The sequence below is a fragment of the Herpailurus yagouaroundi genome, unplaced genomic scaffold, assembly GCF_014898765.1.
Source record: "Herpailurus yagouaroundi ecotype Mexico unplaced genomic scaffold, PumYag 184, whole genome shotgun sequence".
NCBI lineage: Eukaryota > Metazoa > Chordata > Mammalia > Carnivora > Felidae > Herpailurus > Herpailurus yagouaroundi.
The window spans coordinates 401,914-425,062 of record NW_024412415.1 but is presented as its reverse complement, the minus strand read 5'-3'; the positions used below and the strand labels follow the sequence as shown (position 1 = coordinate 425,062).

General features: G+C 42.9%; 1 protein-coding gene and 1 long non-coding RNA gene across 2 annotated transcripts in view; both read left to right on the top strand.

The window, feature by feature from the left end:
* The window catches only part of CHRM5 (cholinergic receptor muscarinic 5), a 100,263-nt gene extending 83,516 nt beyond the window's left edge, over positions 1-16,747 (top strand). The window contains exon 2 of the mRNA XM_040492206.1: positions 15,068-16,747. Within this exon, the coding sequence (XP_040348140.1) occupies positions 15,149-16,747 (1,599 nt within the window). The 5' untranslated portion in view covers positions 15,068-15,148. The remainder of the gene's footprint in view (positions 1-15,067) is intronic.
* On the top strand, positions 3,595-19,014 carry LOC121041444 (uncharacterized). The gene is made up of 3 exons (XR_005795735.1): positions 3,595-3,607; positions 12,965-12,968; positions 18,631-19,014. It is a non-coding gene; the product is annotated as an uncharacterized LOC121041444 (long non-coding RNA).
* Positions 19,015-23,149: the final 4,135 nt, after the last annotated feature.

Sequence of the window (23,149 nt, the reverse complement as noted above, 5' to 3'; positions counted from 1 at the left end):
CCGGCGTCCGCGGCCGCCCCGAGCTCCTCGCTCCGCCTGCATCTGGCCGCCGCCGGCGATGCTGAGCGCGCCGGAGCTGGGCCGCGGCGGAGACGCCCTTGCCCCACCGGAAACAGGTCGCTCGCAGGAGCCGCGAGCGACAGGCCCCCGGTGGCGGCGAGCGCGGGGTGCGGGGCCGGGGATGGAAGCCGGCCGCGGCGGGGGCGGGGCGGCCCGGGGCCTGGCAGGTGGGGCCGGAACCGGGGCCCCGGGAAGGCTGGGGCTTCAGAGGAAAGGCCCACCCGTGGGAGCGGGAAGTGGGGGACTCGGTGGGTCTGGGGAAGGGACTGTGGCTCAAGGACGGGTTATAAAGTAAAGGTAAATGGATGGGTTAAACTGTATAATTGGAACTCGTTTTTGTTAAAAAAAAAAATTATAAATATGAGTGTATTTGCATTAAAAAAAAATCTAAAAAGCATATACCAGAATGTGAGCAGAGGTTAATTAACGGTAAGGTGGGGCTCCCAGTGAGTTAATTTTTCCTTTTTTCCCCCGTTTAATCTCTTAATTATCAAGCATGAATGTGTATAATTATTAAAATTATTCTGAACTCAGGGTTCAGGAGGAGGTATGGAGGAGAAGGTGGGGGCGTCTCGGGTGAGAGGTGTGGACTGCAGCAGGCAGCTGGGATAGCACAGTGCAAAACTGGTGATGAGTGGAAGGGCTCTGAAGTCCTTGCGAGAACTTCTGTAATAATGACTACTTTAGCCCACACCTATTGAGCACCTGAGTGTTTAATTCTCCTGGCAGCCCTTTTAGGTAGATACTAGCATCACTCTTATTTTGCAGATGAGAAGCAACCCTAGAGGTTAAACAACTTGTCTTATGTGGTACAACTGGCATTTTAACTCAGGTGGACTCACTACATTCTATTCAGTGTGTGTGTGTTTGTGTGTGTCATCACTTCTTTAGTAGAAACTTGTGCGACTTACCCATGATTGAATAATTATATTCCTTGTATTGCTAAGTGGTAGTCCATTTTATTTATCCAGTCTACTTTTTTAACCAGGAGAAGAAGGGCAATTGGTCATATGGATACATGGGAGCCATTTTTAACTTTGTATTACAGAAACCACATAGAATAAACAAGGGCTAACTAAAACTCCCATCATCCAATCAGCATAGCAAAACAATTGGTTTTTTTATCCCCTCTTCTCAGTCCTTTCTTATATCCGTATGTACTTAACACTGTTCATTGCTTCTGATCGTCTTCCCTATGCCAGCCACACTGCTTTTGTCCTGGAGATTTACAAAAAAACAAAAAAACAAATAAAAAAAAACAATCCCTGCCCTCAAGAAGCTGTTTTATTTTATATGTTTATTTAATTTCGAGAGAGGGAGACAGAGTGCAAGCAAGGGAGGGGCGGAGAGAGAAGGAGACAGAATGTGAAGCAGGCTCCAGGATTTGAGCTGTCAGCACAGAGCCAGATGAGAGGCTCAAACTCATGAACCACGAGATCATGACCTGAGCCAAAGTCAGACACTTAACTGAGCCACCCAGGCTCCCTGAGTAGCTTGCTTTCTGTAAGGATAACCCTCTAAACAGATGATTGCTCTGGAGTGCTGAGTGCAGTGGGAGGTTCAAGGTGAAGGCCCAAAGGAAGAAAGAAACTAGCCCTAAATGAATAGCCCAAGGCCTCATGAGAAATACGACCTTGAACAAAAGCCTGATGTAAGCAGGAGTTTGCCTCATTGATAAGTGGGATCTGGGAGCTTTCTAAACAGAAGGAACCACTGAAGGATTGTAAACTGGAAAGAAAAAATCTTAAATATAGTGATGCAGAGCATAGTTCAGAGTACAGTTCTGAGTACATCCTACATAGCACCTGATGTAAACCTCACAGCAGCATTAGGAGGTTGTACTAGTGTTGGCCCGGTTTTACAGATGAAGAATCTAAGTAACATCCAAGACTACACAGCTAGTACGTAATTGAAGGATTGGAACCTAGGGCAGTCTGAGCCTATGTTGTTAACCACTACACTCAAAATCATTCTGTAGAGGAGCATTCAGACTCTAGGCAGAGCCATTAGGAAGCTACTAGAATAGTCCCAGCCACAAATGATTAGGGCCTAAATTAAGTTGAGAGCTGAGGAGGCAGATAATGAGAAAATTGATAGGACCCCTTGTCCAACTGTAATTGGGCTGGGGGGTGAGAAGTTGGAGGTGATGCCCAGGTTTCTTTCTTGGTAGTTAATGATGCCTTTAGTCAAGAGAGAATACAGTGTGGAGGGAGATGTGTCACGGAAGGTTGTCAGCATAACTATTTTTTAACATCACATTCTATATTTTTCTGTGTTAATTTGTTGTCTTCATAGTTAACATTTTTTGTTAGTGGACACTATTATGTCTTACACAGTACATCAACTTTTCCTTGTCCACTGATCTCCAGCCTTTCCCCCTTTTTTTTTATTCCCCCATACCCTATTTTCCTCATTTTTTTCCATGTCTCTATTTGTGAAATTAGGACTGTCAGCACCCAGGATTAAGTTATTCATCCCCATGCTAAACTCTCAAATTCAAAGTCCCACCTCTGAACACTAAACAGGAAGATGAGAACAGTAACAACAAATGTATCCTTTTCCCTGTGCACCAAAGAGGAGCTAACAGGAGATACAAACAGATAAGAAAGGCTTGTTTTAAGACTCCATTGGTCAGCCTGGACCCCCATCTTCTGTGTAGCCAAGAATTACAATGTTTTGGTACATTATCTCATCCTAATTCTACATTCAGTGACAAAGTTGGTAGCTTGAAATGGGTCACAGTAGGGATTTTTACACCACAGAAATTGGCAAAGTTTTGCACATAATTTGCTCAAACTTCTACGTGACAGAACTGGGGTTCATACCCATTCAGTCTGGTTGCAGAATCTGTGTTCTTAAGTCTATGCTGCGGATGCCACCAGAGGTCCAGAGCCTGTATTACTCCCCTTCCCCTCCTGTCCTTTTGAGTTTTGTTTTGTTTTGTTTTGTTTTTAATTTAGCCAGGAGTATTTAGATATGGAGAATTCTTGTATTTTAATGTTTATTTATTTTGGGGGAGAGAGAGAAAGGCAGGGAGGGTCAAGTGGGAGGGAGAGGGAGAGAGAAATCCCAAGAATGCTCCACGACACTATCAGCGCAGAGCCCGAAGCTGGGCTGGAACTCACGAACCAAATGGAGGTGGTGACCTGAGCGGAAACCAAGAGTCATATGCTTCACCAACTGAGCCACCCAGGCTCCGCTAGATGTGGAGAATTCTGAGATCTCCCTGCTAACACCTCCTAACTGGAAGGACACCTCTAGCTGAAGTTCTTCTAAGATGTTGACTATGCTTTCCTCGTCTGATTCTGATCCACATGGTAAAGAGATTATCAAGGATAAAAAAAAAAAAAAAAAAAAAAATTCTTGCATTGCAAGAACCCAGAGACCTTTTGATTTTATAAATAACAAAAGGAAGGAAGGTTTTTCCTGCTATTGCTTTCACTTGATAGTCCTGATTTTAAACGTATGCCATTGCATGAATAAAAAATTCAGTTTTCCCTTAGGTAGTATTCATGAGATATCAAAAAGAAAATGCTGAATTACATAGGTAGCTCTTTAAGAAAATAAACTGCACTATTTGCATATTTTTTAATATATATGACTTGATTTATTACAAAAAAAAAAAGGCAGTTAATTGCTTAAGGCAATAGTTTTCAAAACGTGGACCAGCAGCATAGCATTACCTGGGAACTTTTTAGACATGCAAATCTGCAGGCCTCACCCCAGAATCAGAAACTGGAGATGAGGCCCAGCAATCAGTGGTTTAACAACCATCCCCATCAGGGGTTCAGATGCATGGTCAAATTTGAGAACCACTGAATCAAGGTAGTATTTCACCCTTCAAATATCACCCGGAAACCTAATTCCTAGCCGGAGCTTATACATTCTCACTGTTTGATAAAAGTGGATGTTATGATAGGACTTAAAACTCTTTTTTAATAATAAATTAAAGGGGCGCCTGGGTGGCTCAGTCAGACCTGGGTGACTTCGACTCAGGTCATGATCTCGCGGCCTGTGAGTTCAAGCCCCGCATTGGGCTCTGTGCTGACAGCTCAGAGCCTGGAGCCTGCTTCGGATTCTGTGTCTCCCTCTCTTTCTGCCCCTCCCTCGCTCATGCTCTGTCTCTCTCTCTGTCAAAAATAAATAAAAACATTAAATAATAATAATAATAAATTAAAAAACACTGTCCCTTTGCAAATAAATGTTCAAGGGATATGCATCTTCCTGATTCTTCTCTTCATAGGCAGATTTTCTAGTTTTGTTGATTTCTGATGCTTAGTATATAAACAGTATAAACTGGAGAACATTGATAAGGTCTCTCCAAAAGCGGTCTCTGTATCTAGTAGATGTTTTTGAACAGCCACAGCCACTGTGGAAAGTGCTCCAGGACTGCAGGGGGAGGAATCTGGCCAGGAACTCTCCTTTCAGCCCAGAATCCTCAGCCTGGAACGTGGTAAAAAGATAAGAGCAAGCGAACTGCCTGTAAGGTCACAACGGTGCCCAGGCCTCTAAAGCTAGAGTCACGGAACAACCGAAAATGAACGGGGCAAACTCCCAACATACAGGATTCACGACTTGCTCCCTCCTTCTCTCTCCCTCCATCCCCACTCTCAGCTGCTGACCTTGCTTTCTACTTCACAGAGAAATGAAAGCAATCAGGAAAGAATTTCCACTGCCATTACTCACAGACTACCTACATCAGTGCCCGTCTGCCCTGCCGTGTCCTCTCCAGGTTACTACAAAGAGGTCTCTGCTCCCGTGTGAAGCCCGGGGCCTCTATTACTGCACTAAGTCCAATCCCTGCTCACCTCCTCGAGGACACCTCTCCAGCAACTGGCCCCACTCTGTCCTGCTCGGCAGTTTTTACCTTCCAATGGATCATGCACATTAGCGTGCAAATATGCTATCCTTCTGCCTCTCTAAAACAAAACAAAAACAAGAAAACTCTTGGCCCCATATCCTATTCCATTTTCATAATGGATTTCTATAGCAAAGCTCCTCAGAAGAGTCCTCTGCGGCACTGTCTCCAGCGTCCTCCGTTAACTCTCTAATCCGCTCCACAAGGCCTTCACCATTACCACCTCACCAGATGACCTCCCAGGGTTGTCCGGGATCCCCATGTAAGTAAGTCCAATCGTCAGTCCCCGGTCCTAGGCTCTTGTTCCATGCACAGTTCATAACTGATCATGTTACAGTTCATCTGATACAGTTCATAACTCCCTCCTCCACGGACTGTCTTGCTGCTGCTTCCGGAACAACACACTACCCTCAGAACGCAAAAATAAATATATTCGCCATGCCTTTAAGTCTGTCGGGGGGAAGACTTGGACAATATCGTCCAGAGCTCCCGGACTTCCAGATTCTCACATAAACCCGTCTGGGCAGCACCTCCCAGCCCGTTTCATGTCATGGCACACACAGGAAATGATATTATCCAGCACACTGGGATAACAACAAGACAAGGCTGGTCTCAGCAGGAGGAGTCCCCACCCTGCAGAGGCAACCCCAAGGCGTGGTGGGGCACAGGCATGCACCGAATGGCTCCAGCTGATGCTGTCTTGTAAAGCAGTCCCACCCGTCTTCCTGTCTTACTCTGAAAATACAGTCATTTGATGTGCTCCATAAGACTTCTGTCACGTTGTCGTGGTATAAAGGCACGACTTCACTCTTCTATCCTCTTTTTCTTAGAACTGTAGACGTCTAACTCCTTTACTGCAAGGACTACTGTATATCTCTTTTATATGCCCCCCCTGGAATCTAGCACAGTGGTGAACACAGAATATGTTTTTAAAAACTTATTACAGGGTTGGGGGGAAGGCGCCTTGCTAACTCAGTCGGAAGAGCATCTGACTCTTGATCTCAGGGTCATGAGTTCAAGCCCTACATTAGGTATAGAGATTACTAAAATAATAAGTAAAACTTAAAAACAAAAAATAAAAATAAAAAGTTAGCACTTACTGTGTTATTAATAATATTGTAATAACTTTGTATGGTGACAGATGGTAACTATGCTCATCATGGTGAGCATTTCAGAAAATATAGAACTTTTAGATCACTATGTTGAATACCTGAAATTAATATAATATTGTATGTCACCTATACTTCAAGTAAAAATAAATACATGGGGCACCTGGGTAGCTCAGTCTGTTGAGGATCCAACTTCTGATTTCAGCTCAGGTCATGATCTCATGGATCGTGGGATCGAGCCCAGCATCAGTCTCTGTGCGCACATCACGGAATCTGCTTGAGATTCTTTCTCTCCCTCTCTCTCCTACCACCCACCCCCCCCCCCCCGATTGTATACAGACATTCTCTCTCGCACTCTCTCTCTCAAAAATATTCTTAAATATTATTTTTTTCATATTTAAAAATGTTTATTTATTTACAGAGCGCCTAGGTGGCTCAGTTGGTTAAGAATCCAACTTCGGCTGAGGTCAGGATCTACAGTTCGTGAGATAGAGCCCCGCATGGGGCTTAGCATGAAAGGCAGAGGCTACTAGGCATTCTCTCTCTCTCTCTCTCTCTCTCTCTCTCTCTCTCTCTCTCCCCCGCCCCTGCTCATTTTCTCTCCCTCTCCTTCTGCTCCTCCCCTATTCATTTTCTCTCTCTCTCTCTCAAAATAAGTAAACTGAAAAAAAAAAATTTTTAAGTGTGTTTATTTTGAGAGAGAAAGATCAGGGGAGGGGCAGAGAGAAAAAGAGAGAGAGAATCCCAGGCAGGCTCTACACTGTCAGCTCAGAGCCCGACCTCATGAACTGTGGTACCATTACCTGAGCCAAAATCAAGAGACCGACACTTAACCAACTGATTCACCGAGGCACCCTAAGAAAAGAAATTTTAAAAGAGTATGCATTGCATTAAAATTCAGGCCCAGATATTGCTTCAACAACATTAAGAAGTCATTTCTTAATCACCAGAAATCTTTGGACAGCATTCTATTAATTGAAAGAGGTTAGATACACCTACTTTAAAATACAAACAAAAAAGGTAAGTTCAGAACCTCTTTTACTCCTACATTCCATCACTGGAAATTCTTCCTGACATCTAACCCAATGTTATCATCTGTATTTAAGCTTACTTTCTCTCGATTTATCCTTGAAAAGGAAGGGGTTGGGAGAAGATCAGCTCATGAATACTCTGCATAACAACCTGAGCTGGTTATGATGATGTCCTGATATCACTAGATTGTAGATGCTGTTGACATTTTCCACTGCAGTTGCTATAGAAACAGTAAAGCATAGTTCAGACATAAAGCTTCTCAGAGAAAAGGTATTTCAGAAAAGCAAGGTCTAAGCATATCTCATGCAAAACCTCAGAAGTCATCAAGGCCACCAGCAAGGAAAAGAATTAATTTGACACATTGTGTTGCCTCTTTTGGTGTTTATGTTGGTTTCTTTCCTTTGTAACTTATTGAAGCAAAGTGCCAGAGTTCGGAACAAGGAGACTTTCATTGTTCTGGGTTTGTCTTCTATTTGGGGGTGGAAAATAAACCAGGGGTGACTGCTCTCTGCCTATGCTAGCACCCTAGAAATAAACATACTCTCCATAAAGTTGTGGAAAATGGGAACTTTTAAAATTTGAGTAACCAAAAAAGAGCTCAGAAGAATTCTCACCCCCTTCCCCAGTAACTACCACAACCCCCCAAAACAAGACTTACTCCTCCATAAACATAATATTTTACTCAAAAACCTTTTAAAGGTTCAAATGTTTATTTTGGAAGACTGTTATGCTTGAAACTCAGTTTTCACACTCAACTATCACCCACACAAAAAAATCAGTCCTTCAAGTCATGGAACCTACCTCATGTCCCTATCTCATATGCCTTTGACTGTGACAAGATCTGTCCATTCCCACCAGCTTAGGAATCAGGAAAGATCACCCTTTCAAACATGAGGCGGAGGGGGGATGGAAAGAACAGAGAGAAGCAAACCTGGTAAGGAAGTATGCATTAATTTCAAACAGGAGAAATAAAAATAACTCAAATGTCCTTGGAAGGCAGAGTGGGATCCAAATGTTATTGCACATTTCAGTCGGAAAATTCCAATTTTAATAGCACCTGTGTAAAGCTATGGTTGCCCTTTTCTAGGAAGATCAGCAATTATCCTCTGTCTGGCTATTCATAGTACCGTTCAGGAACGCCTGGGTGGCTCAATCAGTTAAGCCTCTGACTTCGGCTCAGGTCATGATCTTGCTGTTCATGAGTTCGAGCCCGGCATCAGGCTCTGTGCTGACGGCTCGGAGCCTGGAGCCTGCTATGGATTCTGTGTCTCCCCTCTCTCTCTGCCCTTTCCCTGCTCATGCTCTGTCTCTCTCTTGCTCTCTCAAAAATAAATGAACATTAAAAATAATAATAATAATAATAAATAAATAAAGTACATCTCATGGGTCAGCAGCATAGACAGAATGCTCAGGAGCTGTTGATATGGGGATGATGAAATGTAGGATTTTAAACTTCGCTCTTCTGCAGATTAACTAGATCCTCCAGGTAATGCACAAGCATGTTACATTTTGAGAAGCACTGATTCTAGTCCTGGGGACTTTTTCATTTCCAACGTGCTCCAGGGTGGTGCCTGGCCATCAATCGACTGCACCTTGAGTAGCAAGGATCTAGAGAGGCCACTAGTGTTCCACCCCGGCTTCAGGGGAGAATCACCTCAGGAATTTCAAAACGACATCATGTCCAAGTCTCTCCCACATAGACACCTGTTAACGGAGCTGGGGTGGGGTCTAGACATTAGTATTTTCCAAAAGCTCCCAGGTGGCTCTAATGAGCTGCCGGTGGATGAGTTCCACTTACCTAGACTAACCCCTCATTTTATAATAATTACAACCCCAAACCGACATCAGAATAGGACGTGGTGGTTTCCCTACATTACCTCATTTGGGAGTCCTCAAAACATATCTGTAAGAGAGAACAGATACTGTTACCCTAGCTTAACAGATGAGAAGCCTGAGGACTCCAAATCCGCTGAGAGCTGCTTACACTGCACTAACTTCCAGACGGCGGCTGACTGCTGTTTCTCTGGCTGACAGTAGAGGGAAGCGGAGGTCTAAAATTCCTATACTGTCCACTATTTCCCACAGCGAGTCTATAGGGAGAGCTTGCAAGCATTTTAGATGGCAAATCATTCATTCCAATCTCTTAAGTTTATATGTAGGGAAACTGAGGCCCAGAGATTTGTGTCAAATCACAAGATTTTAGCTGAAATGTGAACTCAGATCTCCATACTCTTGGTTCAGCGTGTTTCCCACTAACCTGCATTTCCCAGCTGTGCTCCACGGATGCCACAGGATGCTAACAGTTGTTCCTCTGAAAAAAACTTACACTCGAAGCCACCTCTGTGTTAAACCAAATTCAATACTGTCTTTGACTTCAGGACCTCCCAGCCTTCTCTGGGCTCATGTGTCTTCTGAATCTCTGTGAGCTTTATATACTATAGGGTATTTTCTCAGCTTCTTTGACTATGCAATCATATCTTTTTTTAAATCAAGTATCTTGAGGTAGCCCTATTCTAATGAGCAGACTTTGAAGAAGACTGTTAACTTGGCTCTCTTCAAGATTATTCTGCTTTAGTGGATGGGAACAATTCATTCTGTCCCTAAAGGTGGAGTACAACTACCAAAACTAAAGGGGAAAGTATCATTAGCACCATGAAGCATCTAAAACAGCCACTTCAAGGTTGTGAGAGTATTGTCTTGTCATTTTATACCACTTTGTCCCTTAGTAGACCATGCCTCAGACCCTCTCCCACAAAAGGAAAAGTCATTTTGATGTCCTTCTGCGGGATGGCTACTTTGTAATGAACATTCCCCTGTGTCAGGCTCTATGTGAAACACTTATTGAGGATTACCTCGTTTAATCCTTAAACAACCCAATGAGGTAATAAGGACTCTTAGTATCCCCACTTCTAAGTTTAAAAATATGAGGGGCGCCTGGGTGGCGCAGTCGGTTAAGCATCCGACTTCAGCCAGGTCACGATCTCGCGGTCCGTGAGTTCGAGCCCCGCGTCAGGCTCTGGGCTGATGGCTCAGAGCCTGGAGCCTGTTTCCGATTCTGTGTCTCCCTCTCTCTCTGCCCCTCCCCCATTCATGCTCTGTCTCTCTCTGTCCCAAAAATAAATAAACGTTGAAAAAAAAATTAAAAAAAAAAATATGAGACCTAAAGAGGTTAAGTAACATGTCCAAAGCCATACAGTGAAGAGTGGAACTAGGGGGTTTTTTGTTTTAAAGATTTTATTTTTTAAGTAATCTCTACACCCAACATGGGGTTCAAACTCACAAGTCCAAGATTAATAGTTGCATGTTCTCCCAACTGAGCCAGTCAGGCACCCCTGGAGGTAGGTTTTGAACCCGACACTGCCCACTGCCAGATTCAGTTGTATGATTAAGAGACCACGTTGCCACTATAAATGATCTTTACCCCATTTATCAAAGTGTTTATTTCTTTTATGAGAGAGAGAGAGAGAGGGAGAGACTTTTTTTAATTTTTAAGGATTGTGGAGTTTAGCAAGTCTAAAATGTGCAGTGCAGGTTAAAAGACTAGAAATTCCAGCAGGAGTCAGTGTTGTAGTCTTGCATCCAAAGGTAATCTGGAGACAGAAGGAACTCGGCCATTAGCTGATTAGATGAGCCCCACCCACACTATGGAGGATAATCTGCTTTACTCAAAGTCTACTGACTTAAATGTTAGTCACATCTAAAAAATACCTTCACAGCAACAGCTAGTATCAGGTGTTTGACCAAACAACTGGGAACTGTAGCACAGCCAAGATGGCACATAAAATTAACCATCACACTGTATAACGTACAAAATCATGAAAATGTATCTTGCATCCCATTAGTCAAACTTCCTGATTTTTACAAATGAGGAAACACATGGGAGAACATGAGCCCCTAGTTATACACATGCGTTCACAGGAGAACATGCACTCCCAAATTCCCAGAACTCTTCATAAATTGCTCACTACCTTCCAATAAAATTAGGTGGAAAAATTAAATCCTTCCAAAACACCATTTATTTCTATTTTGAAGACTTGGCTAGAAAAAAATCATCAGTCAGTTCATTTTATTACTTCTCTCCAGACTATCTCCCTCAACACCCTGGATGTTGGGACTACTTTCAGAGCAGATGGGGAGTCTGGAAATAGAAACAGCTGACACAGCTCTCCCAGAAGGTGGACTTCTTTGATCTGAAGTCCACTCCTGTCCCTCCTACCCCACCCCCTCAACCTCTCTAGTCTCGCTTCTCATGTCCCTGGCTTCCTCCAGCTTGATGCCTCCTCTCTTTTTAAGTTTTTACTTAAATTCCAGTTAGTTAACATACAGTGTAATATTAATTTCCAGTGTACAATATAGCGATTAAACACTTCCATCCAACACCCGGTGCTCATGACAAGTGCACTCCTCCATCCCCATCACCCATTTAACCCATTCCCCTGCTCAGCTCCGTTAACCATCAGTTCTCTATAGTTAAGAGTCTGTTTCTTAGTTTGCCTCTCTCTTTTCTTCCCTTTGTTCATTTGTCTTGTTTTTTAAATTCCCCATATGAGTGAAATCATATGGTATTTGTCTTTCTCTGACTGACTTATTAGCATAATGCACTCTAGCTCCAACCATGTCATTGCAAATGGCAAGATTTCATTCTTTTTTATGGCTGAGTAATATTCCAGTGTGTGTGTGTGTGTGTGTGTGTGTGTGTATGTGTATATATATATATATATATATATATATCACCTCTTCTTTATCCATTCATCAGCCAATGTACATTTGGGCTCCTTCCATAATTTGGCTACTGTTGGTAATGCTGCTATAAACATCGGGGTGCATCAGAATTTTTGCATCTTTGGGTAAATACCTATTAGTGCAATTGCTGGATCATAGGATAGTTCTATTTTTAAACTTTTTTTTAAGTTTATTTATTTTGAGAGAGAGAGACAGAGAGAGCTAGCATACGTGGGGGACTGAGAACCAGAGCCCGACACAGGGCTCAAATCCATGAATCGTGAGATCATGAGCTGAGCTGAAATCAGGAGTCCGAGGTTCAACTGACTGAGCCACCCGGGCATCGCAATTCTATTTTTAACTTTTTGAGGAACCTCCATACTGTTTTCCAGAGTGGCTGTACCAGTTTGCATTGCTACCAGCAGTGCAAGAGGGTTCCCCTTTCTCCACATCCTTGCCAACACCTGTTTTTGTGTGTGTGTTGTTTTTAGCCATGCTGACAGGCATGAGATGGTATCTCATTGTAGTTTTGATTTGCATTTCCCTGACGACCAGTGATACTGAGCTTGGTATCTCCTTTTGCCTCTGGGCTTACTACAAATAAGTTCATCCCCTCCGAGACTGAAACACTCTTTCCCTTGCCCACCCCTACATATCCCCCTTGCCTAGCCAAAGCCCATTCATGCTTCAAGTCTCAGCTTAGACATATTTTCCTCAAGAAGTGTTTCCCCCAACCCTCACGGGATTGGGTTACATGTCCTTCCATGTACCCTATGGCATGCAGTGCCGCCCCCTTACATTTATTACCTGTTTCTTTATCTACAACCCCACCAGTGTCTTGTTCCACGGTACCCCCACCATTGGAGTCTGTCACAGAAAAGACATTCAACGCATATTTATTGGGGGAAGGAAAAAAAGATAGAATGAAGGAGACCAGAAGGAATTTCTGTGGGTCCTTTCTTGCACTGTGAGACTTAGATCTGCCAACTAGAGACAGCCTGGGATGGAATTTGCTCAGAAAATTGTACGGTGTAGAGCAACTTACAGGTTGTGCCTTCCAGGTGTTAGGGAGTCAGTCTAGTGACCTGCCATCTGACATGCTTTGCCCTCTTTGGAATGTGGATAACAGCAAGGGGTTATCAGTAGAAGGTAACACAAGGCTAAGCCTGGGTGATAGAAGCAGGAACGTAAAGGGACCCATATGAGGGATATTTCATGGGTAAATTGTACTGCAACCGTTGGAATGTGAAGGAAACGGGTACTCGATCAAAAAGTCAGAAGAATCTAGTTTCTGGCACAAGACAATGTCATCAATTCAATTCCATATGGAATTTGAGGCATTAGAAAAACATCCAAACATGCAGTTGAAAATATAAAACAAAGCCAAGAAAATCCAGAACCGTTCACAAATTTGTCATCTTTATAAAAATAGAAGTGTCAGGACTGGTCAGCAGGCAGAGCAGTGATTGCCCACATGGCATGCTTTGAAAGGGTCATCAAGAAGATTCTCCCTTCATCATATCACGCTGCCTGGAATTTTGCAATTAAAATAGTATTTTTCAGGGGCACCTGGCTGGCTCAGTTGGTGGATCATGCGACTCTTGATCTCAGGGTCTTGATCTCAGGGGCTCTCTTATTGAGCCCCACACTGGGAGTAGAGATTATTTAATAAAAAAAGTTAATGGTATTTTTCCTATATCATCAAATATATATTGCACATATTATATCTCTGGAAGGAATGGTAAGAAATGTTGGTAACAGTGGTTACCTCACAAAAGGAGGATTAGAAGCTTGGAGGTCAGAGATGGGAAAAAGACCTATCTTTTAGCATTTACATTTTTATACCCACTGAAGCTTTTTATCATGTACATAGATGTTCAATCTGGAAAAGAAAATTTTCCTTTTATTTTTAAAAGTTGGAATTTGTCAGTGAGTGTTGATTAAATTATATTACATCCATTAAGTGGGATAATGTGCAGTCATTAAAATGAAAAAAGCGCTTTGATCCAACAGACATACTGATACAAGAGATCTCCATTTGGGTACCTGGCTAGCTTGGTCAGAGGGACATGCATGCAACTCTTGATCTTGGGGTCGTGAGTTCAAGCCCCATTTCAGGTGGAGAGATTACTTAAAAAACAATGAATCTTAAAAAAAAAATGTCCATGATGAATTGTTAGGTAAAAAACAAAATTCAGAGTGTAAACATTAAGAAGACACCCATTTAGGGGCCCGGTTGGTTAATCCTCCAACTTTTGATTTCACCTCAGCTCATGATCTCTTGGTTTGTGAGACGGAGCCCCGAGTTGGGCTCTGTGCTGACGGCACGGAGCCTGCTTGAGATTTTCTTTCTTTCTCGCTCTCTCTCTCTGCCCCTCCCCCACGCTCATGCACTCTCTTTCTCTCTCTCCCAAAAATAAATAAACTTTTTAAAAAGTCACCCACTTAAAAATAATTGTATTTAACTGCTCATTAATATGTGCAAAGGAGAAAGCATTGGTTACCTTTGCAAGATGGAGTCAGAGGAAGCTTGTTTCCCAGCTATACATTTTGACATTTCTTGAAATTTTACAAGAAAATATTACTTTGTAATCAGAAAATAATATAATTTAAACCATTTCTATTACATCACTAATAGCTCAAGAATAGATGGGGGGGAGTCAACATCAGCAGGTGGGTCCAATTTCAAACCCTCTAGATGAAAACCAGGTGCATGCAAGGAGAGTTTGTACATTAAGTCAGGGAGGAGTGTCATAATACAGTCTCGGCTCACAGCAGTACCTCAATAATGTTTAATAATTGAATTTGTAATTAAACTCAATAATGTTTAGTAATCAGACTATAGAGTAGATAATACCTGTCTCTTTCCCCAGCGCATGACAGAATAGGTACTTATCACTGGGAATCTAAAAATGAGTTTCTGGCCTCGAAGCCGTTGCAATATAAAGTAACTTCACATCACCTGCTTTCTTCTCTTTATTGCTCCCAAATTACCCAATTTCCTTTCCCTTCCCCCTTGTCTTCCCAGCCCTCTTCTTTAAATTGCCTATTGCAACCACAAGAGGGCAACAGCCTCAAGCACAAAAAAGGCTCTCAGGCACTGGTACTTGTAACAAGCAAAGGGATGATGTGGTTACAAAAATGTTATAAAAACTTTAGGGATTTCAGCATCTTGCTCTGGATATGTGTGTGACAACATTTAATATTCCATTTCAAATGATAAACAATGAGTGGGGAGAAAAATCTGTGCTGGTGAATGGAGCTAATATACTTCCCTCTCTTCCAGATGCTGGCCAAGAAGAGGTGAGATAGAAAAGAGACGGTCTAGAACCCAAGACTTAATCCTAATGTAAATTCTTGCACCAGGATGGAAGGAGAATCTCACCATAATACAACCATTGTCAATGACACCCCAGTAAATCACCAGCCTTTGGAACGCCATGGGTTGTGGGAAGTCATCACCATCGCAGCTGTGACTGCTGTGGTAAGCCTGATCACCATTGTGGGCAACGTCTTAGTCATGATCTCCTTCAAAGTCAATAGTCAACTGAAGACAGTGAACAACTATTACCTGCTCAGCTTAGCCTGTGCAGATCTCATCATTGGGATCTTCTCCATGAACCTCTACACTACCTACATCCTCATGGGACGCTGGGTGCTTGGGAGTCTGGCTTGTGACCTCTGGCTTGCACTGGACTATGTGGCTAGCAATGCTTCTGTCATGAACCTTCTGGTGATCAGTTTTGACCGTTACTTTTCTATCACAAGACCTCTGACATATCGGGCCAAGCGTACCCCAAAAAGGGCTGGCATCATGATTGGCCTGGCCTGGCTAATCTCCTTCATCCTTTGGGCCCCAGCAATCCTCTGCTGGCAATACCTGGTTGGGGAGCGGACAGTGCCACCAGATGAGTGCCAGATCCAGTTCCTCTCTGAGCCCACCATCACTTTCGGCACTGCCATCGCTGCCTTCTACATCCCTGTTTCGGTCATGACGATCCTCTACTGCCGAATCTACCGGGAAACAGAGAAGCGAACCAAGGACCTGGCTGACCTCCAGGGCTCTGACTCCATGGCTGAAGCTGAGCCAAGAAAGCCAGCTCATAAGGCTCTGCTGAGGTCCTGCTTTAGCTGCCCTCGACCCACACTGGCCCAGAGGGAAAGGAACCAAGCCTCCTGGTCATCCTCCCGCAGGAGCACTTCCACCACTGGGAAGCCATCCCAAGTCACTGGCCCAAGCACCGAGTGGGCCAAAGTCGAGCAGCTCACTACCTGTAGTAGCTACCCTTCCTCAGAGGATGAGGACAAGCCCACCACTGACCCTGTCTTCCAAGTAGTCTACAAGAGTCAGGCCAAGGAAAGCCCAAGGGAGGAATTCAGTGCTGAAGAGCCCAAGGAAACTTTTGTGAAAACTCACACTGAGAAAAAGGACTATGACACCCAAAAATACTTCTTGTCCCCAGGTGCTGCTCATAGACCCAGGAGTCAGAAATGTGTGGCCTATAAGTTCCGATTGGTGGTAAAAGCTGATGGGACCCAGGAGACCAACAACGGCTGTCACAAGTTGAAAATCATGCCCTGCTCCTTCCCAGTGTCCAAGGACCCTTCAGCGAAAGGCCTGGATCCCAACCTCAGCCACCAAATGACCAAACGAAAGAGAATGGTCCTTGTCAAGGAGAGGAAAGCAGCCCAGACCTTGAGTGCCATCCTACTGGCCTTCATCATCACCTGGACCCCTTATAACATCATGGTCCTGGTTTCCACCTTCTGTGACAAGTGTGTCCCAGTCACCCTGTGGCACCTGGGCTACTGGCTGTGCTATGTCAACAGCACTGTCAACCCCATTTGCTACGCCCTCTGCAACAGAACCTTCAGGAAGACCTTTAAGATGCTGCTTCTCTGCCGATGGAAAAAGAAAAAAGTAGAAGAGAAGCCGTACTGGCAGGGGAATAGCAAGCTCTCCTGAAAAGTAACAACTCCTCTCAAAAGAGTGACCATGGTCAATTTCTTCTGAGGACGGGTGGGCTGATTCTGGCTTATTTGTTTTCAAAAAAGACATATATCATTTTGAGCGCCTGAGGACTTTGTAAAGGCTTCAGATCTGTCACCAAAAGGGAGGAGTCACAGCTGCCACAAGTGCTGCCATATTGAATGATTCTTGTCTATGACCAAGGTCTCCTGATGCCACTGGAGTTCGCTGTTGAAGTGAGGAGACAGACTTGTGTCCCTCCACAGGGGGAGGAACACTGGATCACAACGAACAGTGACTTACGGAATTTCGGTCCCCTAACCTCTGCAGAGCAGCAGGGACTGGGTGGAAACCTTCCCTGTGGAAACCTGTATTCAGGTTTTGTGCAATATGTGTGTGTCTGTGGGGTTGGCTCCTGTCAGTGAGAATCGGGAGACTATAAGTCAGTGTTACCTGTTAAGAAGAGTGATATTCAACTGGCGTCTAAGACTCCATTTCTTTATAAACTGATCAGTATCATGCCGATGTTATGTGTTCTGTACTGTGGTATGTTCTTCTGTCCCTACATCTGAGTGAAGCTTTCACAACCGATGCCAATTCCTGGTACCCACTGAAACCCTGCTGGTCTCCATGGAACCATCCTTTCCCCCAGAATCCTGGGTCTGGACTGAAACCTGATCCCACCCAGTCAGATAGAGGGGCCTCTACTCTGCTAATAAAGAAGATCAAGCCTCTGCAGCTGTTTTAGTTTCTACCAATGGGATTTTTTTTCCTTTCGTCTAAACAGATATTGTGTATTCTATTTTGTGACTATTTGGGTCTATTTATTCATGCTCTGTTCATGCATAAAGGTCTTCTCTGGGCTATTTCATCACAATTCTTTTAATTGTTTTCAGAGGCCTTGCTTTCTAATCTCTTCACAAGGCAAACCTGAGGCAAACTGTAGAAAACAAATTTGGTTTCACTCCATGCTTTTGAGCTTCTTCCAAAACTCTTTTGCCAGCCCCCAATTTCCCTCATCCAGAGGCAATTCACAGCCAGGCTCAAGCAGGTCACCTTGCAGCCTCCAGCCAGAAGTGCTATTTGGAGGACAGGAGGGGAAAGACTTTTTTTCTTTCTTTTTTATTTTTATAGGTCTTTCAAATCATGGCTCAGAAATGACTTATTCATTCATCTCAAAATTCACTATCAAAGATGAGAAGCTCAGAAAAGTACAGTTAAGGTCCAGCGAAGCTGGCGACAGTCATTAAAAATGAAAGCCTCTTGGGGCACCTGGGTGGCTCAGTTGGTTAAGCGTCTGACTTCAGGTCATGATCTAACACTCCGTGAGTTCGAGCCCCACATCGGGCTCTGTCCTGACAGCTCAGAGCCTGGAGCCTGCTTCGGATTCTGTGTCTCCCTCTCTGCCCCTCCCCTGCTCATGCTCTGTCTCTCTCTGTCTCAAAAATAAATAAAAACATTAAAAAAAATTTTTTTTAATGAAAGCCTCATCTTTAATCACAAAATGTATATCATAGTAATAAATAAAAATAGAAGTTATCAACATAACATACATTAGAGTATCAAAATGATCAAAAGCAAATTTGATTGGAATTTCTCTTCTATGTGTATAAACAGTGTATATAAACAATTTTTTTTGAAAATTCTGAGAATAAACCAATGTGCAAGAAATGGAAACTATAAAACTGCATACAATTAATAAAGTGGCAGTGTAGTAACACAGGGTTTTAGAGATGAAGTTCTCCCGTCAGACAGAACCCCATTATCTAACCTGTTGACAACATCTGCAGTTGTGTTTTAACACCTCCAGACTTCACTTAACGTAGGCCAGTCATGATTCAATCTCATTTGCTAAGGGGATGTATAAATAGCTGCTTTAGTTGTCCTGGGAATTGCATATGTACTTGAGTATAAAAGAACTTCCCCCTACCACAGAAGAAGGAATCAGTCTGTTAAACCAGATCCCAAGAAGGCTTCAGGGCGGGACACACAGGTGCACCCAGGTCTCTCCCCCACCCTTATGGGGACTTGATGTTGAGATGAAACATTTTAGAAGCAATGTAGCTGCTGAGACTTTGTGAAGGGCAGGTTGACACCCGCCAAGAATTTCATAAAGAATATTAATTAATTGGCTCAGTTCTCCAGGAGAGAGGCTCCCAGGCCTGCGTGATGCTAACAGGGTGTGACTTCATAAGCAAACCTGTTCTACCAGCTCTAGATAGACAGTAGATTCTTTTAGTTTAAGACTTTCATTCCTGACAAAATCGCAAACCCCTCCAAGAGCACTTTGAGCCAACACTGGGCATTTACTGTTCACAGCAGAGAGAGACACAAGCTAATTCAAACAAAAGAATGCAGAGGTGGGGGAGGGGACGAACACTGGGGCACATTTTTCATACGCCACAATTGCCTAGGACTTAGCCTTTTGGGTTTATCTTTTGTGAAACTGAGAGGGCTATGCTTTCCTTTTTTTGTCATTGGATTTGGGAGGCAGCCCATTTTACAGACTACCGACACCCCTTGACATAGGAAAAAAAAAAAAAACAATCTAGGAGAAACTATTCTTTAGAATAGGGCCTATGGTAGGGCCCTTGGAATGAACAGATCCAATTGTAAACTACAGGGACCTGGCGGGTGGGTGGCTTGGTGAGGTGCGGGCTGACTTCGGATCTTAGGCTTTTTATGCCCCCAGTCTTCCAAGCTCTGTCTATGGTAAACTGTGTACAGCTTTGACTCGTCACCTATTGAATGCTGCTATGTTGCTAACATTGTGGCTTGTTTCTCCTTGACTGTGAATTTGATAGCTTGTCGAGGAATCTGTTTTCACTCTGCTGTGCTCCTTTAGGGAAATGTCCTTTGACAGCAATGCTGATGTTTGCCTCTTTGTAACTGTGAAATCTGTACCTAATCTCTGGATGGGAATATCCACTTGTCTACTGTAAATACTGGAATTACAACTAACGATGTGGGGACTAGGCTGCTTTTTCTGTATCGTGCTAGTATTACTCTGGATATTAAAGAAATTTAACCGTACACTAGTCTAATGGAAAGTGTTTAAATAAGAAAACGTGGGGCAACTGCCTAGCTCAGTCGGAAGAGCATGTGACTCATGGGGTCTGGGTGGCCCAGTTGGTTAAGTGTTCAACTTTGGTTCAGGTCATGATCTCACTGTTCCTGAGTTCCAGCCACGAGTCAGGCTCTGTGCTGACAGCTCAGAACCTCGAGCCTGCTTCAGATTCTGTCTCCCTCTCTCTTCACCTCCCCCTTTTGTGCTCTCTCTCTCTCTCTCTCACACACACAAAAAAATAAATAAACATTAAGAAAAAAAAAAGGAAGAGCATGCAACTCTTGATCTCAGAGTCATGAGTTCGAGCCCATGATGGGTGTAGAGATTACTAAAAAAATAAATATACATACATAGGAAAATGGTCTTCGTGCCTGGCTGGCTCAGTCAGTAGGGCATGTAAGTCTTGATCTCAGGGTCTTGAGTCTGAGTTCCACACTGGGTGTAGAGATTACTAAAAATAAATAGAGAAAAATGAAAAGTGTTTTTTAAAAAAAGAAAGAAAATGGTCTCAAATTAGCTTGATAGATCCATCTATATGAGAGATCCTACACACATTTGCACATTCTGGTCTTTTAAGAAGGGAGGGTCTAGAGACTCTTTTTTTTTTTTTTTCCTTAAATTTTATTTATTTTTATTAAAAAATTTTTTTTAATTTGTATCCAAGTTAGCATGTAGTGCAATAATGATTTCAGGAGTAGATTCCAGTGATTCATTGTATAACACCCAGTGCTCATCCCAACAAGTGTCTTCCTTAATGCCCCTTACCCATTTAGCCCATCCTCCCACCCACAACCCCTCCAGCGACCCTCAGTTTGTTCTCTGTATTTAAGAGTCTCTTATGTTTTGTCCCCCTTCCATTTTCATATTATTTTTGCTTCCCTTCCCTTATGTTCATCTATTTTGTGTCTTAAATTCCACATATGAGTGAAATATGATGTTTGATATTTGTCTTTCTCTAATTTTGCTTAGCATTATCCCCTCTAGTTCCATCCACGTTGTTGCAAATCTTTTTTTTTAATTTTAAACGTTTATTTTTGAGAGGGAAAGAGAGCACCAAGCACAAGTGGGGTGGGGCAGAGAGAGGAGGACAGAGGATCTGAAGCAGTAGAGAGCTCAACTGACTGAGCCACCCAGATGCCCCTGGTGACAGGTTAGAGACTCTTAAAGACAGAGAACTGAGGGTTGATGGAGGGAGGTGGGTGGCGGATGGGCTAGATGGATGATGGGTACCAAGGAGGGCACTTGTGATAAACACTGGGTGTTGTATGTAAGTAATGAATCACTGAATTCTACTCCTGAAACTAATATCGCACTGTATGTTAACTAAAATTTAAATAAAAACTTGAAAAGAAAAAAATAAAAGCAGGCGGGGTTGATAGACAGTGTGGATACAGGTCCTTCTTGCTACCCTTATGATTTCCCCCTTTCCTCTCAGCTACCAATGACTAAATGAAGATGAAATAATGATGACAAGATTCCTGTGACTAAAAGTCTTCCCTTTCCCTCCAGGACACGGGAGGTAGGGCAGACCCTGCAACATTACAGAACAGCAGCATTTCCTCTGCAGCTACTCAGAGCTGGTGCCCCAGTCATTCATTTCCATTATAAATGGTTCTAATTTCCATCTCCCCCACACCATTTCACCAGGAAAGTTTGAGAATATGTGCACTCTTGCCCAATAAGGAATCCAGATTGTGAGTGGGAGGAGAAAGGGAAAAATTTTTTTAAGTACCAGGGAAGGAGCCAGAAGGAACTTTAAAAGAAAAACAAAAATTTTTTTCAAAATAATTTTAAACTTAAAGAAAAGCTGCAAGAATAGTACAAAAAACTCCTTAAACTCCTTATTTTTCACCCACATTCCCCAATTGTTAACACTTTGTTACATTTGTGCTCTGTGTGTGTGTGTATGTGTGTGTGTGTACACACATGTATTTTTTCCTCAACCATTTGGAGGAAGTTGCAGACATCATGTCCGTTGACTTCTAAATACTTCACTGGTGGGTGGGGCGTGGGCGGCAGGTAGCTGCTTGGGTCGGTCAGTTGGTTGAGCGTCCAACTTCAGCTCAGGTCCTGATCTCAGTTCATGGATTCGAGCCCCTCCATCAGGCTCTGTGCTGACAGCTCAGAGCCTGGAGCCTGCTTCAGATTCTGTCTCCCTCTCTCTCTGCCCCTCTCCTGCTCGTGCTCTGTCTCTCTCTCTCAAAAATAAATAAATGTTAAACAACAAACAAACAAATAAATAAATACTTCAGTGGCTATTTCTTAAGAAGATTATCTTATATAACCACAACACAAATATTGAAAAATCAGGAAATTTAACATTGCTACAATATTTTTATGTAATACATAATTACATAACTGTGTAATACATTGCATACTCAAATTTTGGCTGTTGTCCAAAATAATGTTCTTTATAAGAATATCTTTTCCAGTTCAATATTACACACTGCATTTTGTTCTCATGTCTCTTTAAACTCTTCTAATCTGGAAATGGTCCTCAGCTTTCCATTGTCATTCATGACATGGTCATTTATGAGTGCATTCAATCCAATAAAAAAAAAATCATCATTTCCATCGATTTGGGGTTGTCTGGTATCTCCATATTAGATTCGTTTTAATTTGTCTGCTACTTTTGATTTGGGCAAGAATATCACAAATGGATATTGTGTCCTCAGTGTATCACATCAGGAGGACATGATCTTTTATCCCATCGTTGGTGATGTTAACATTGGTTACTTGGTTAAAGTGCTCCCCACTGCCTACCCACCCCAGTTTTCTCTACTATAAATGTACTATTTTTCCCTCTGCAATTAAAAATTTTTAAGGAAGAGACTGATTCTATGTAAATTTCTTATGGGTTTTCACCCAATAATGGCAGCATCTACTTATTATTCTCACCCAAATAAGTTATTTCTATAATAGCCAAATGGATGGCATTCTACTATAAGGAAGACTTTTTCCATTTATTTATTTATTTGCTTACTTACTTACTAATACTATGGACTCCTGAATTCATTTTAGTAATTGGTTAAAATCCATTACTATCATTATTTCAGTGCTCAAATTGTCATAAATGTAAGCACTGAGAGCCCCTTTCGGATGACTCCTGTGACCCTTTGACATACCCATACTTATTTCCCAGAGAGAGACAGGGAGAGAGAGCCCCAAGCAGGCTCCGTGCCATCAGCACAGAGCCCGTGTGAGGCTCCATGTCACTAACCATCAAGGGCATCTGGTGGTATGAGGTTTATTCAAGTATAAGAAGATGAGGACTTTTTGGAGAAATAGACTGCCATAAGGCACACTAATGTAGACAAGTCTGGATGATGGTC